At 48.2% G+C, this 14,936-nt stretch overlaps 2 protein-coding genes across 2 annotated transcripts in view; one reads left to right on the top strand and one right to left on the bottom strand.

The window, feature by feature from the left end:
* Positions 1-13,331, top strand: part of rex1bd (required for excision 1-B domain containing) — a 31,155-nt gene extending 17,824 nt beyond the window's left edge. Inside the window, exon 5 of the mRNA XM_038776807.1 lies at positions 13,030-13,331. Coding sequence (XP_038632735.1) covers positions 13,030-13,099 — 70 coding nt within the window. The 3' untranslated portion in view covers positions 13,100-13,331. The remainder of the gene's footprint in view (positions 1-13,029) is intronic.
* The window catches only part of LOC119953030 (cytokine receptor-like factor 1), a 33,188-nt gene continuing 19,469 nt past the window's right edge, over positions 1,218-14,936 (bottom strand). Inside the window, exons 4-9 of the mRNA XM_038776804.1 lie at positions 13,073-13,242; positions 11,819-11,976; positions 10,413-10,581; positions 9,426-9,604; positions 8,512-8,548; positions 1,218-1,876 (exon numbers count right to left, since the gene is read on the bottom strand). Coding sequence (XP_038632732.1) covers positions 1,860-1,876; positions 8,512-8,548; positions 9,426-9,604; positions 10,413-10,581; positions 11,819-11,976; positions 13,073-13,242 — 730 coding nt within the window. The 3' untranslated portion in view covers positions 1,218-1,859. The remainder of the gene's footprint in view (positions 1,877-8,511; positions 8,549-9,425; positions 9,605-10,412; positions 10,582-11,818; positions 11,977-13,072; positions 13,243-14,936) is intronic.

The raw sequence follows: 14,936 nt of genomic DNA, 5'->3' as shown, positions 1-14,936 counted from the left end.
CCACCACCACAACACATTGAGGGAGAGAGTTCCAGATTTCCACTGAACTCTGTGAACAAGTGCTTCCTGACATCACCTCTGAATGGCCTTGTTCTGGACTTCTCCTTGCTCTCAAACAGAGGGAATAGTTTCTCTCTGTTGGGGTGAGATGACAGAGTGGGAGGAGGCCTGTGTGGAGCTGAACACTGGGACAGCCCGATTTGGCTGCGTGTTCTGTTTGTTGTACGTTCTATGTAACCCTCCCAAGTCCTCGTATCCTCTCTGATTTTGTCCTTTTCCTGTACCTCAATAAAGTAGCCATTCTTCATATTAGACCCTGGATGCAAGTGTGGGCTCAGCCATTCAACTGCAAGTACGTGTGGAGTTTGCACTTTGTCCCCATGTCTGCGTGGGTTTCACCCCCACAACCCAAAGATGTGCTGGTTAGGTGGAATGGCCATGCTAAATTGCCCCTTAATTGGAAAAATAAAAATAATTGACTACTCTAAATTTATACCGGCATACAGGGCAGCACGTTAGCATTGTGTTTAGCACAATTGCTACACAGCTCCAGGGTCCCAGGTTCGATTCCCGGCTTGGTTCACCGTCTGTGTGAAGTCGGCACGCTCTCCCCGTGTGTGCGTGGGTTTCCTCCGGGTGCTGTGGTTTCCTCCCACAGTCCAAAGATGTGCAGGTTAGGTGGATTGGCCATGCTAAATTGCCCTTTGTGTCCAAAATTGCCCTTCGTGTTGGGTGGGGTTACTGGGTTATGGGGATAGGGTGGAGATGTGGGCTTGGGTAGGGTGCTCTTTCCAAGAGCCGTTGCTGACTTGACGGGCCGAATGGCCTCCTGCACTGTAAATTCTATGAAATACCAAAAAAAGCTATTTGACTGCATGGGGCATCAGTCAAGCCAAACTTTGCTGTCACTCATCAATCATGCACACCTTCCAAAGAGGGGGCATGGGGTGGCTAGCTGATAACCAGGGACAGGAGCCCTGGCTGATTTTGCCCCCCACAACCTAACCGCGCCTCCTCCCCCCCCCACCAAAGAGGGACAGAAATTAGTACCAGAGTCCCTAAACTACCCTAACTTCCATTCTGTGGCTCAGCACCACACCTGGAGGAACGTGTTACCCATTGAGCCATCTGTGCACATGCCTTTCAACCCAGTGGCTTCCATTCGAGTCCGAAAGGGAATATTACTTCAAAGAAAAGAAAAATCTTAACATTTGATATAAATGTAATATTTGGTTTATTTGAAATTTTGAATGGTTCATTCCGGAATATTTTGGTTCGATTGCTTTTTGCATCAAGGTGGGAAGACATTGTTCCCTGTACTAGCTGGGTTTTCCGAAGCTCCGTATCTTTTGCTTCCTCGGAATTTTGGGTGCTTAATCCTGCTGACATTTCTGACCATCTCAACAACAACTTGCATTTATATTGCACCTATAACATAATAGGAACAACCCCAAAACACTTCACAGGAATGCCTTCAAACAAAAACTGACACCGAGCCACACAACGCAATAATAGGAACAAGAAATAGAAAGAGAGATTATAAGAGCGTTAAAGCTCAGGGAGAACTAAGCCAAAATGCTAAATTATTGAGAATGGGCCGTTGACCAGCAGTTGAAGAGGAATGACCTTCAACCCCTGTGGTGAATTTGTTCATTGATTCCTGAGGTGACAGGACAGTGTCTAAACACCTCTGTCTTTATTTTATGAATGAATGAATACACCTGTGCTAGTGTCTGCAACTTCTCCATGACTAACAATGGGGAAATGTTGTGGTGACTGCGCCATACATTCTTCCTGGATTAAAGACCAATCCTCCCTCGAAACACCAAGGGGCCCGTCCTTTCAGAGAATATCTGGAGTTACCGGCCAGGGGAATCTGGAGAAAAAAAACAGGTACAAGGATTTAGCTGGGTAGAGACAGATGTACAGAGATGGAAAGAAAACTACTAAGTCAAAAGAAGACTGAGACATGCTGTAGCCATCTGGGATGGCCACCTGCAAAGCACCATGGGAATTATGGCCAACCCAAGACTCAGACACACTCAGAGCTTGTGTGTGTATTTGCAACTCAGATAGCTAGACTCAATCGAAACCCCTGCTCGTTTGCATTCTAATGGCCCATTTTCCCAGAACAAAAGTACTGTACTCAGGTAACAGATGCAGACTAATCGTCGCCACTCCCTTTGCTAAGAAAGCCCAAACAGCCAAGGTTAATGACCGCTCAGGGCACACCCAGCCATCAAGGCACCCGCCCCTTTATTGGCCAAAATCGAAGGCAGTGATCGAAGCCTGTTGAATTATTGGGTCCAAAGCTAAGGACTGCCCCAAAGAGCGCAAAATCCCAGAGGGATAAAAAGAGACACAGCCATGTGTTCGGTCTCTCTTGGCCCCGGCTTACACCTAAAACCAAGTGTAGCATTACGACCAGAAGACAAGTTCAAGACCAACAATCGCTACCAGACGGATGAGCCCAGCAGAAACGTAGCCACTTCTTGTACCCAGCCACGCAAGATCTGAACAATGGCCTTGTTCATCTGCAAAGAGCCGGTTGCCCTGAAGTTAAGTACAGGCTATTGTAGTTGTTAGGTGTAGTTTAACCTGTAGTGTTTTATGTTGCACGTCGAAGTAATCCTTGTTTGTAAATAAACTATCTTTGAACTTGAACTGACTAACTGGTTGTTTGGTCTTTGATCGATATCTGGTATTTTTGACATCTGGCGACTCTGAAAAGCAATATTATTAATAACTGCCATATCTAGTTAATTTGGCAACATTATTGGTGACATTGGTGGGATAGTATTCCACTCATAAAAAAGAACTACATTATTGGTGACTCCGATGCCGATTGGCAACAACGCACAGAAAAAGGGGACTTAACAGAGTGGCTGCTGAGAGGATTCATGGATTTCATAGAGTTTACAGTGCAGAAAGAGGCTACTCAGCCCATAGAGTCTACACCAGCCCCTGGAAAGGGCACTCCATCCAAGCCCATACCTCCACCCTATCCCCGTAACCCTATACCCTTATATGGGAGGCATGAACTAGGAAACAGTCTAAAAATAAGGCCACCGGAATTGTCCGGCTGTTGGGATTCTCTGTTCCTGCCAACAGCCTACCCCTACTCACGGGTTTCCTGGTGGTGTGGGGTGCTTCAATGGGAAATCCATTGACAAGTGGCAGTAGTAGAGATTCCCACCACCAGCCGATGGCGCGCTGCCGAGAGACACACGTGGTTGAGGGACCGGAGAATCCAACCCAACATTTTCCATATAAGACGGAGACGAGAAATCTTTTCTCGAGAGAGTCATTAGTTGGTGGAATATTTTCCTCAGAGAGCAGTGCAAGGTGAGTCACTGAATATGTTTGAGGCAGGGAGACCAAAAGTGTGAACAGGAAAGTGGATTGAGGCCACAATTGGATCTGACATGATCTTAACGAATGGCCGGCCAGGCTCGAGGCCCGAATGGCCTACTGCTCCGAATTCCTATGTTTGTAAAAACACACCATTAGCACCTGGTACGGTTACTAAACCTCCAGGATTGGCCCTGGAGTCTCAAAGCATTAAATATGCATCTCTAGTAGAGGGCTGCAAACAACACCCAGGAGAAAATCCATCGGGGTGTTAATGATATCGTATTCTTTAACCTTGTTCCAACACTTGGTTTAAAAGTCTGTTTGGGCCGACATCTTGAATACAACTGAGTGGCTTGCTGGGCCATCTCCAAGGGCAGTGGAGTCAACCAGTTTGCAGTCTGGTAAGGCTGGAATTGCTCCATTTAGAGTGGAGAAGGTTAAGAGGAGATTTAATGAAGGTGTTCAAAATCATGATGGGTTTAGGTAGAGTAAATAAAAAGAAACCTTTTAGAGGCAGGAGGGTCAGTAAGCAGAATGGGACAGTTTGAAGATAATTGACAGAAGAGCCAAAGCGGAGATGAGTGCGTAAACCTGGAAGTGTTTGCGGGGGAAGCAGATTCAGGAGTATCTTTCAAAGGGGGAATTGGTTAAATACCTGAAGGGAAACTAATATAGACTAGTGGGCAAAGAGCAGGGGCTAGTCGTACTCAGACTGTCACAGCTATGATACGCTGAATGGCCTCCTGGTTCTGTGATTCCGTGACCGACAGCCAAGTATTAGTCATTTGGATAACAAAAGTGTGATTTGCGATTGGCTGTGGGAAGATGGGGCACTGCGAGGATAAACGTCCAGTGGAGAATAGGGGGCGAGCACAAGGGAGTTGGAAACGGGAAATCACATGATAAAACCTCCAGGGGGGTATCCCAGCTCTGGGTCACTGTGTGGAGTTTTTTTTTTTGTTTTTATAAATTTAGCGTACCCAATTATTTTTTTCCAATTAAGGGGCAATTTAGTGTGGCCAATCCACCTATCCTGCACATCTTTTGGGTTGTGGGGGCAGACACGGGGAGAATGTGCAAACTCCACACGGACAGTGACCCAGGGCCGGGATTCAAATCCGGGTCCTTAGCGCCGTAGGCAACAATGCTAACCACTGTGCTGCCTGATCCGTGTGGAGTTTGCACATTCTCCCAGTGTCTGCGTGGCTTTCACCCTCACAACCCAAAGATGTGCAAGTTAGGTCGATTGGCGACGCTAAATTGGCCCTTAATTGGGAAAAGAAAATGGGGGTTTAATTTATTTTTTAAAAACCTCTAAGGGGTGGGGGGGACTTCTGGTGGCGGCATATAGGTACGTGAGGTGGCTCCTGCTAGAGTCTCTGGTTTTTGGACTTTCATGCCCAGTTTCAGGGGTAGTTTGTGGATGAGTTTGTGTGGGAAGTTGTAAGAAAGGTGTGAAATGTCAAAGACCCAGAAGAAGGGGGCGAGCGAAAGTCCACCGGTGAGTGCAGCTGTGAGTCTGCAGGAAGAAAGATGGCAGTCGGGTGGGTGCGGCTGCTCCCCTCACCATGGAAACTCTGACCAAGGTGATGTCGTTGGAGTTTGAGCGGCTGTTTGTCAAGTACATGGAGGTACCTCGGAGGAAGATGACGTCTTTGATGAAAGAGTGGGTGGAGGAGGCAATTACCCCAGGAAAGGCGGCAGTGATGAAGGCGTCAGTGAAAGTGTGGAAGCATCAAGAAGTTGAAGGGGGTGGAAGAGGCATTGTTGCAACACTGCAATGCAACTTCAATGGATGAAAGCTGCGGAGGTTGGTTGAGGCAAGCAAATGGCTCGGGCAGGATGGAGGACCTGCAGAACAGGTCGAGGAGGCAAAATTTGAGAATTGTGGGCTGCCTGAGAGGGTGGAGGGCCTGAGGCCAACCTAAGATTTTGCAGAGTTGATGGGAAGGGAGGAGATCCTTCCCGCTACGAGTTGGACACATCGGTCGCTCAGGCCCAAGTCTAAAGCAAATGAAGCGCCAAGGCGATTAGAGTCTGCTTTCACAGCTAGCACGTGAAGGAGAAGGTTTTGAGCTAGGCGAAGCAAAGATAAGATGTGAAGTGGGATGGCGTTGGTATACACATATACCAAGATCTGGCGGCGGAGCTGGCGAGAAGGCAGGTGAACGGGTGAAGGTGGCATTTTATGGCAGCGGAGTGAGATTTGGAGTGGTCTGCCCAAGCAAAGGTTTTTTTTTATATAAATTTAGATTAGCCAATTATTTTTTCCAATTAAGGGGCAATTTAGCGTGGCCAATCCACCTACTCTGCACATTTTTGGGTTGTGGGGGCGAAACCCACGCAGACACGGGGAGAACGTGCAAACTCCACATGGACAGTGACCCAGAGCCGGGATCGAACCTGGGACCTCAGCGCCGTGAGGCGGTTGTGCTAACCATTAGGCCACCGTGCTGCCCTTGCCCAAGCAAAGGTGACAGTGATTCACAATGCAAAGGAGTTTTATTTTGAGACGGTGGAGGTTTTCGTTAAAGCTGAAGGACTGGGACTGAGATGAGAGTTGGAACTTAGACTGTCATCAATTGAGAGTCCAATTGTGTTTTTCTTATTGAAGGTCTTCTATTTGCCTGGGTTTTGTTTTTTCTGACTCTTGAATAGGAGGGTTTGTTTACATGTGTTTTGGTTTTATTTTTTCCTTATGGGTGCAGTTCTGTGTTGTTTCTCGGTTTGAGGGAGGTGGGTAGGGGCATGTGGGGCCCAGTCACTGAGGAGGGGAAGGGGAGATTGGGGTGCTCTGGCAGGGGTCACTGTGCTAGCAAACGTAGGTTGGCTAGTGAACGGGAGTGTGGTGGGGGGGAGGGGTCGCGGTTGTTGGAGCCTGGCCGAGCAGGCTTTGCTGGGCCTGGGAGGTGTGAAGGATGGAGGAGAGGCTCAATACCACCCATGTCCCCCCTTCTGTTTGCTTTGGCTGTAGAGCCCTTGGCCATTGCACTGAGGGGCCCAGGGAATATTGGGATGGGGGGGGGGGGGGGACATGGGTTGTCCTTGTATGCAGATGACTTGTTGCTGTATATCATGAAGCAGGGCTCTTTGGTGGGGAGTATAATGGGGTTGCTCCAGAGATTTAGGACGTTTTCAGGATATAAATTGAATTTCGGGAAAAGTGAGTACATTGTGATCTCCCCTCCGGTGGTGTGGGTGGCGACATCTCATTTTATTTTTGTTAGATGTATTTTATTCCAAACCTGTGTAAAAATCAGTAACATATACAACACACTCCCCAACCTCATTGTCCATAGTTGTATAATTTTTTCCCTTTTTAATTTCACTAGCTGGTGGGGAGGGTGAAGGCTGACTTGCTGAGATGGGACAATCTCCCTTTGTCATTGGCGGGCCGGGTGCAGGCAGTGAAGATGAATGTTTTTCCGCGAATCCTGTTCTTGTGTCAATACCTGCCAGTCTTTTTTCTCCAAGGCATTTTTTTAGGGGGGTGGACAGGCTGATCTCCTTGTTTGTTTGGGCAGGGAGGTGATACTGCGGAGGGGGCAGCAGGCGGAGGGGATAGGCCTCCCAAATTTGTGTGTTATTATTTGGCAGCAAATGCAGAGGAGGTTCAGTAATGGAGCAGGGATGGGAGGGGAGTTCCCCGACTTTGTAGGTGATGATGGAGATGGGCTCCTGCAGGGGGATGAGTTTGCAGGTGCTGGCAATGGCGCCGCACCTGATGACCCCAGGGAAGTATATAGTGAGTCCAGTAGTGGTGGCCACTTTGAAGATCTGGAGGTACTTTAGGCAGCATTATAGGTTGGGAGTTGGGTCAGGGGGGGTGGGGTGCCAATTAGGGGGAATTATGCGTTCAAGAGCCTGGAAGGATGGATGCAAGGTTCCGGGGATGGGAAGAGAGGGGGATTATGGAAATGAAGGAACTGTTTCTGGGAGGTGATTTATGAGTTTGGAGGAGTTGGGCGAGAAGTTTGTGCTGGCAGGGGGCGAAAGCCTCAGATACATGCGGGTGCATGACTTTGCAAGGATGATCTTCCTGACCTTCCCGATAGGGCCTGACACCTCATTGCTGGAGGAGGTGCTGCAAATGGGTGAATTGGAAAGGGGAGTTGTCGGCGATTTACGGGAAGATTTTGGAGGAGGACGGGGTGTCCATGTTGGGGTTTAAAGCGCAGTGGGAGGAAGAGTTGGGGGTGGTGCTGGAGGAGGGTCTGTGGTGCAAGGTGCTGCGGAGGGTGAATGCCTCGACTTTGTGCATGAGGAAGGTAGTGTACAAGGCGCACGTCACAAAGTCCAGGATGAGCCGGTTTTCAAAGGGGTGGAGGATGTCTGTGAGCGATGTGGGAGGGGCCTTGCGAATCATGAACAAAGATTTTGGAGGACAATTTTGGGGTTTCTGCATGTGGACGTGAAGCTGGGTCCCCTGGAAGCCACATTCTGGGTGTCAGACTGGCCGGAACTACGGGCCGGGCTTCTCAGCCTTCGTCTTGCTGATGCTTGTAGATGGGTCTTGTTGGGGTGGAGGTCAGCTTCTCCACCCTGTACCTCGGTGTGGCCAGGGAGGGGACCTTCTGGAGTTTCTGACCCTGGAAAAGGTGAAGTTTGCTCTAAGGGGGAGGGGGGCAACTGAGGGGTTCTACAATTGTTGGGGTTTGTTCATCATGCACTGTCAGGAGTTGGTTACTGTTGAGGGGGAGGGGTTTGTGGGGTTTTGGTGAATTATAAAACTTGAAAATTTGTTGAATAAGAATATTTTTTTAAAAAGATAAAACCTCCAGGAAAAGGTCCATCCAGAGTTGCCAACCAACCCCGGTATAATGGTGAGTGATGAATTGAAGGAAAGGCAGAGAGAGAGAAAAGGTGAAACAAACAATCAGAGAAGGAAATTGAGAGATGGCCCAGCAGACAGATTTTCTCTATAATATGAATGATCAGTTCTGCGGCTCATCAATAAATCCACAAATTGATAAGAAATTTGTTTTAGCAATGTGGGGAAAGGGCCCCATGGACACATTGAAACTATCTGGAGCTTCGGTCTGGTCTGGCAACTCAAATCCTGGGATTGTCTTCATTTCTCTGAAAGCATACGGGGTACCTTCTCACTTGTTAACCGATTAAAGTCATCACTCACTTACCCAACTCGATCTCACTCACCTTCCTGCAATCCAATGAAAACAGCAACCTCCTGGTTCTGGGAGAAGAGAAAGGAATGGCGAGTCAATGAAGGCCGAGAATGAGACAGAATTTGGGTTTGTGAAATTGGGGGCAGCGAGAGGAGGAGGTAATTTTTTTTCTGCTTTCTTCCTTCACTGGAACCCGCAAGTTTGAAAGGAGAACAATGACCTCCTGTCCCACGCCTGCTTAACCCACCATTGGCAGCACATCACCTTCACGCTCACAACCAGAGCTCTGTAGCTCAATGAGCAGCACTCGCGCTACTGGAACAAAGAGCTTTTGGGTTCAAACCCCATAATCTAGGCTGGCAATCCCAGTTCAGTACAAAGAGAATGCTGCACTGTCAGAGCTATGAGCTGTTAAAACCTAAGCCCACGGTGACTATTTCAAAGGAGAGAAGGAACATTTTCCACTGGTCAATATTTCTGCTTCAACCAACATCACTTAAAAACAGATTTTCTCATCTTTTACCATGTTGGGATCTTGCTGTGCCCACATTGGCTGCCATGTTGTTTCTGATGTTCGAACACTGCCAAGTTACATCATTGGCTTTATTTTATTAAATTTTGGCATGTGGCCTTCGCTGGCTAGATCAGCATTTATTGCCTGTTCCTAATTGCCCTTGAGGTGGTGGTGAGCTGCCTTCCTGAACCACTGTGGACTGTGGAGATGTAGGTACACCCACTGTGCAGTAAGTGAGGGAATGCCAGGATTTTGACCCAGCAACAGAGACGGAATGGCCAATATATTTCCAAGTCAGGATGGTGAGTTACTTGGGAGGGGAACTCACTGCTCTGAGGTTGTGAAAAGCATTATATCCATGGAAATTACTTCAGCGTGTGCCAGCTCACTGCAAACATTGCACAGCCATACCCTGTGAGTAAAGTGTGTACCTGGTTCCGTGTCTTGTGCGATTTCTGCAGCCACACACGCCACTGGTCGTACAGTTTGATATTGAGGGCTGTGCACCCGTACGCATGTTTCTTCACCCAGCCAAAGAACTGCTTCAGCTCGCGCCGCAGGTTAGAGCCACTCTCTCCACTCTTCTGGTAACAGGTGCCACTCGATCTCTCTGCCAAGACACCAGGGAATGTTGCTATTTATCTTGCTCATGGAAAGACCACACACTGAAAATTAACACCGTACTATTTCATTATGGTCCTGGACAAAGTAGTATCCTGTCCCCTAAAACGTCTCTGGCCATGTTAGATACAGCTGCACTGTCCCCAACAGATACTCCCAGGACAGGCACAGCACGGGGTTTGATACAGAGTAAAGCTCCCTCTACACTGTCCCCATCAAACACTCCCAGGACAGGTACAGCACGGGGTTAGATACAGAGTGAAGCTCCTTCTACACTGTCCCCATCAAACACTCCCAGGACAGGGACAGCACGGGGTTAGATACAGAGTAAAGCTCCCTCTACATTGTCCCTATCAAACACTCCTAGGACAGGTACAGCACGGGGTTAGAGTCAGAGTAAAGCTCCCTCTACACTGTCCCTATCAAACACTCCCAGGACAGGTACAGCATAGGGTTAGATACAGAGTAAAGCTCCCTCTACACTGTCCCCATCAAACACTCCCAGGACAGGTACAGCACAGGGTTAGATACAGAGTAAAGCTCCCTCTACACTGTCCCCATCAAACACTCCCAGGACAGGTACAGCACAGGGTTAGATACAGAGTAAAGCTCCCTCTACACTGTCCCCATCAAACACTCCCAGGACAGGTACAGCACAGGGTTAGATACAGAGTAAAGCTCCCTCTACACTGTCCCCATCAAACACTCCCAGGACAGGTACAGCACAGGGTTAGATACAGAGTAAAGCTCTCTCTACACTGTCCCCATCAAACAGGTCAAGGTGAGGAAGAACGCACCATTTCGGGGAGTGGAGGCAGCTGTAGGGACGCTCCATTCACTCCAAATACCAGCCTTCCTCGAGCCATAAATACCGACAGGATTACAACGGACTTGCACAAAGTACACGGTTCCCGGTCTCAGCCCTGCCAATCGGCACAGAGTCTGGTTTCCAATATCATCCACAACCTGCAGCGAGAAAGCAAGAGAGACAGGACTAAATTATGTGGGCAGATTTCAGGGCGGCATGTGGCACAGTGGATAGCACTGGGACTGTGGAGCCGAGGACCCGGGTTCGAATCCTGGCCCTGGGTCACTGTCCGCGTGGTGTTTGCACATTCTCCCCGTGTCTGCGTGGGTTTCACCCTCACAACCCAAAGATGTGCAGGGTAGGTGGATTGAACATGCTAAATTGCCCCTTAAAGAAAATATGGGCAGGTTGCACAGTGCTGTCTTCTGATTTAATTGAAGGTGATTTAAGTTGATAGGGTCAATAAAGGGAAACTATTTCCTCTAGTTGGTAGGAGTTGACAACAAGGAGCAGAACCTTAAAATTAGAGCTAGATGCTCAGGGTAATGGCAAGAAGCACTTCCTTGGCGGAACGTGGCACAGTGGTTAGCACTGTAGCCTACAGCACTGAAGACCTGGGTTTGAATCCCGGAGTGGAATTCTGAAACTTTTCCCAGCCTCCCTCCCCTCATTCCCACCAAAATAGGTGAGGTTGGGAGTCGGTAGAACCATTGAATCCTTACAGTGCAGAAGGAGGCCATTCAGCCCATCTGCACCGACCCTCTGAAAGAGCACCCGACCGAGGGCCAGCCCCCACCCTACAGAGTTACAATACTCATAGCCAAGATCTAATTCAATGGTAGAACAGGCTTAAGGGGATGAGTGGCCTCCTCCTGTGCAAAACAAGTGGAACCTGCAGTGATGGTTCTCTGTGCTGACCCAGATCTCCATCAGCACCGCTTGTTCATGCTTACACTCACAGAGCTAACTCTGCCCTCTGATGCTAATTCAGTCAGTGCCCAGACTTCAGGTGCACGTCTGGGCCCTGAGTGTCAGCAGACTATTGGACCACAAGGGGCATCACAGTTAAGCTCAACCCTGACCTTAAATGTCTATATACGAATGTACAATTGTTTTTATGTGCATTCTTGGCCACTCACATATACACAAATACACGTACAGATGAGAACACAGTTACATACACTAATCTATATGGTCACAGGCACCCAAATGTGTACACACACCAATACGATTCACTGGATAGGGATGAGGGGTTGGAATCGTGGTTGATTTTCCCCATACCTAAATGATGAAGCAAGTCGCAACATTCATTTACCCATGCCTCCCCTGTACATCAGCTCCATTTAACCAAAGAGGCAACAGTGAAAGATAATCTAATGAAAATACCAGGTATACCTTCCACTCAGTGCTGTCCTCCACACGATACCGGATCTGATACTTGGCCTGAAAGAGAAAGTCTTTCAATGCAGGTGGGGAGCTCCAACGAACACTGAGTTGATCCTCAAGGTCACCAACACGATTCACATGAACGTCAAATGGAGCATCCGTGGTAACTGTTCCAAACAATAAACAGCAATGTGGATATTTTAGTGCTATGGGTAACAAAAGTGTGTGTCTCAGCACTGTGTGTGTGTAACAGGACTGAGTGTCTCAGCACTGACTGTGTGTGTGTGTGTAACGGGACTGAGTGTCTCAGCACTGACTGTGTGTGTGTGTGTGTGTGTGTGTAACAGGACTGAGTGTCTCAGCACTGACTGTGTGTGTGTGTGTGTAACAGGACTGAGTGTCCCAGCACTGACTGTGTGTCTGTGTGTGTGTGTGTAACAGGACTGAGTGTCTCAGCACTGACTGTGTGTGTGTGTAACAGGACTGAGTGTCTCAGCACTGACTGTGTGTGTGTGTGTGTGTGTGTGTAACAGGACTGAGTGTCTCAGCACTGACTGTGTGTGTGTGTAACGACTGAGTGTCCCAGCACTGACTGTGTGTCTGTGTGTGTGTCTGTAACAGGACTGAGTGTCTCAGCACTGACTGTGTGTGTGTGTGTGTGTGTGTGTAACAGGACTGAGTGTCTCAGCACTGACTGTGTGTGTGTGTGTGTGTAACAGGACTGAGTGTCTCAGCACTGACTGTGTGTGTGTGTGTAACAGGACTGAGTGTCCCAGCACTGACTGTGTGTGTGTGTGTAACAGGACTGTGTGTCTCAGCACTGACTGTGTGTGTGTGTGTGTGTAACAGGACTGAGTGTCTCAGCACTGACTGTGTGTGTATGTATAACAGGACTGAGTGTCTCAGCACTGACTGTGTGTGTGTGTAACAGGACTGAGTGTCTCAGCACTGACTGTGTGTGTGTGTGTGTAACAGGACTGTGTGTCCCAGCACTGACTGTGTGTGTGTTTGTATCAGGACTGTGTCCCCCAGCACTGACTGTGTGTGTGTGTGTGTATCAGGACTGTGTGTCCCAGCACTGACTGTGTGTGTAATGGGTTGAAATGTGCCATTCCACTGTGTTTGGATCAGTAGCACACAGACGGTGTATTTTCAACACTGACTCACGAGAGGCCACCCCGGATGTGTATCATTTATATTTTGACATTTTAAATCTCCAGCCCCCCCAGTCATACACCAAAACACCTCGCAGAAATCTCTCACCCACGTCCAAGATGTCCAGAGAGATGATGTCAGAAGCTGCAGACCCCAATTTGTTTGATGCCTCGACCCAGATTTCATATGGAGTGAAGAGAGCAAGATCCTTGGGAATGTAGCAAGAGTTCAATCCAGCTGTGCCCATCTCCTGGCATTCATTCTCTTTACCGTACCACCTGAGGAAAGCAACGGGGCATCTTTACAATAGCAGATTCACGGGGGTGGGCTTTGACTCTCTGCAATAGCATTAAACAGGTGACAGTGACTGCAACAGGATTCATGTCTTCCTATTTACACTGATTTCACCATCTCCCATTTTGTACCATCCCACAGAATCTTACAGCCATTCAGCCCATTGTACTTGTGACAGCCCTTTAAAAGAGCTACTCAAACAGTTACACTCTCTGGCTCCTTCCCCAATGACGACCCAACTGGGGGGGAAACGTTTCTCTCTTATCTACCCAGTTGCTTCCTTTCAAAATCCTAAAAGGAAGCGTAATCACCCCTTAACCTTACCTAGTATATGGGCAGAACGGTGGTGCAGTGGTTAGCACTGCTTCCTACGGCATTGAGGACCCGGGTTCGATCCTGGCTCTGGGTCACTGTCCGTGTGGATATTGCACTTTCTCCCCCGTGTCTGCGTGGGTTTCACCCCCACAACCCAAAGATGTGCAGGCTAGGTGGATTGACCACACTAAACTGCCCCTTAATTGGAAAAAAATAATTGGGTACTTTAAATTTATTTTTTAAACACCTTACCTAGTTTAGGAAATGTGCTGATTGTCCCTTCAAGAGCAACACAGCAGAAAAGGGTCACCTGGCTTGGGGGACCAATTGGGGCTCAGAGTGGGGAATCACCCCAGGGGGTGGAGCTCTCTGAGGAAAAGAGATATTTTGGGAGCCAGCTGCAGCCATGTGACTGCTGAACAATTCTTATCAATCAATACCTTTTGTGTTCGCTAATGGAATCTCTGAAAGTGCATCTTCACATCCGGCGACGAGGATAAATTATCATGCGCCGCCTCTGGCTCGACACATGTGAGTATCCTGAATTAATGGAAGTTATTAATGACCCATTTAAGATATTGCCAGACCCTGAGTACGGTAGAATGGGAAAAGATGGGCGGTTAGAAGATGCATGAAACAGAGAACATGGCAAGACCCCTGGGTCAGAATCCACGAGAAGGGTGAATGAAATAGGGAGAAGCACCTGCACCTACATTCTGGTCCGGAGCTGATCCAGGAGGCTCAATGCATTGGAGAGGCTGAGGAATAGACACAGAAGAAACCTAAATTGGCCGACGGAGTCAAAAGAAAAGCAACGGGGAAAAACAAGGAAAACTAATCCTACAAAGCAAGAGCCATGGCTTTAAGTTTAGAGAAAAATAACATATTAAAAAAATGGAACTGCTGCGAAGGGTTTTGAAGAAGAGCACAGAGAAAGCAGTGATTTAAATTAAAAAAGAAAGCCAAAGTGAGCTACAGCGAGGACTTCTGAAGCGCGGCAAGAACAAAAGGCTGAAACTGAGTTTCGGGCTCCCGGTGTGCAGGCTCGGGGGAGAGCCTGCGGGGGTTCCTGTGGCAGTAATCCCTGCACTGATGAACTTCAATCAAGCTGAGAAATTCTCAACCTTTGGGCAACACGGTGGCGCAGTGGTTAGCACTGCTGCCTCACAGCCCCATGTTCAATCTGGCCACAGGTCACCATCCATGTGGAGTTTGCACATTCTCCCCGTGTCTACGTGGGTTTCACCCCCACAACCCAAAGATGTGCCGGTTAAGTAGATTGGCCACACTAAATTGACCCTAAAAAAAATAATTAGGTACTCTAAATTTATTTTAAAAATAAAAAAATAAAAAAATTCTCAAC

This window comes from Scyliorhinus canicula, chromosome 18 (assembly GCF_902713615.1).
Source record: "Scyliorhinus canicula chromosome 18, sScyCan1.1, whole genome shotgun sequence".
In the NCBI taxonomy this organism is placed as follows: Eukaryota; Metazoa; Chordata; class Chondrichthyes; order Carcharhiniformes; family Scyliorhinidae; genus Scyliorhinus; species Scyliorhinus canicula.
This window is presented reverse-complemented; position numbering and strand designations above follow the sequence as displayed.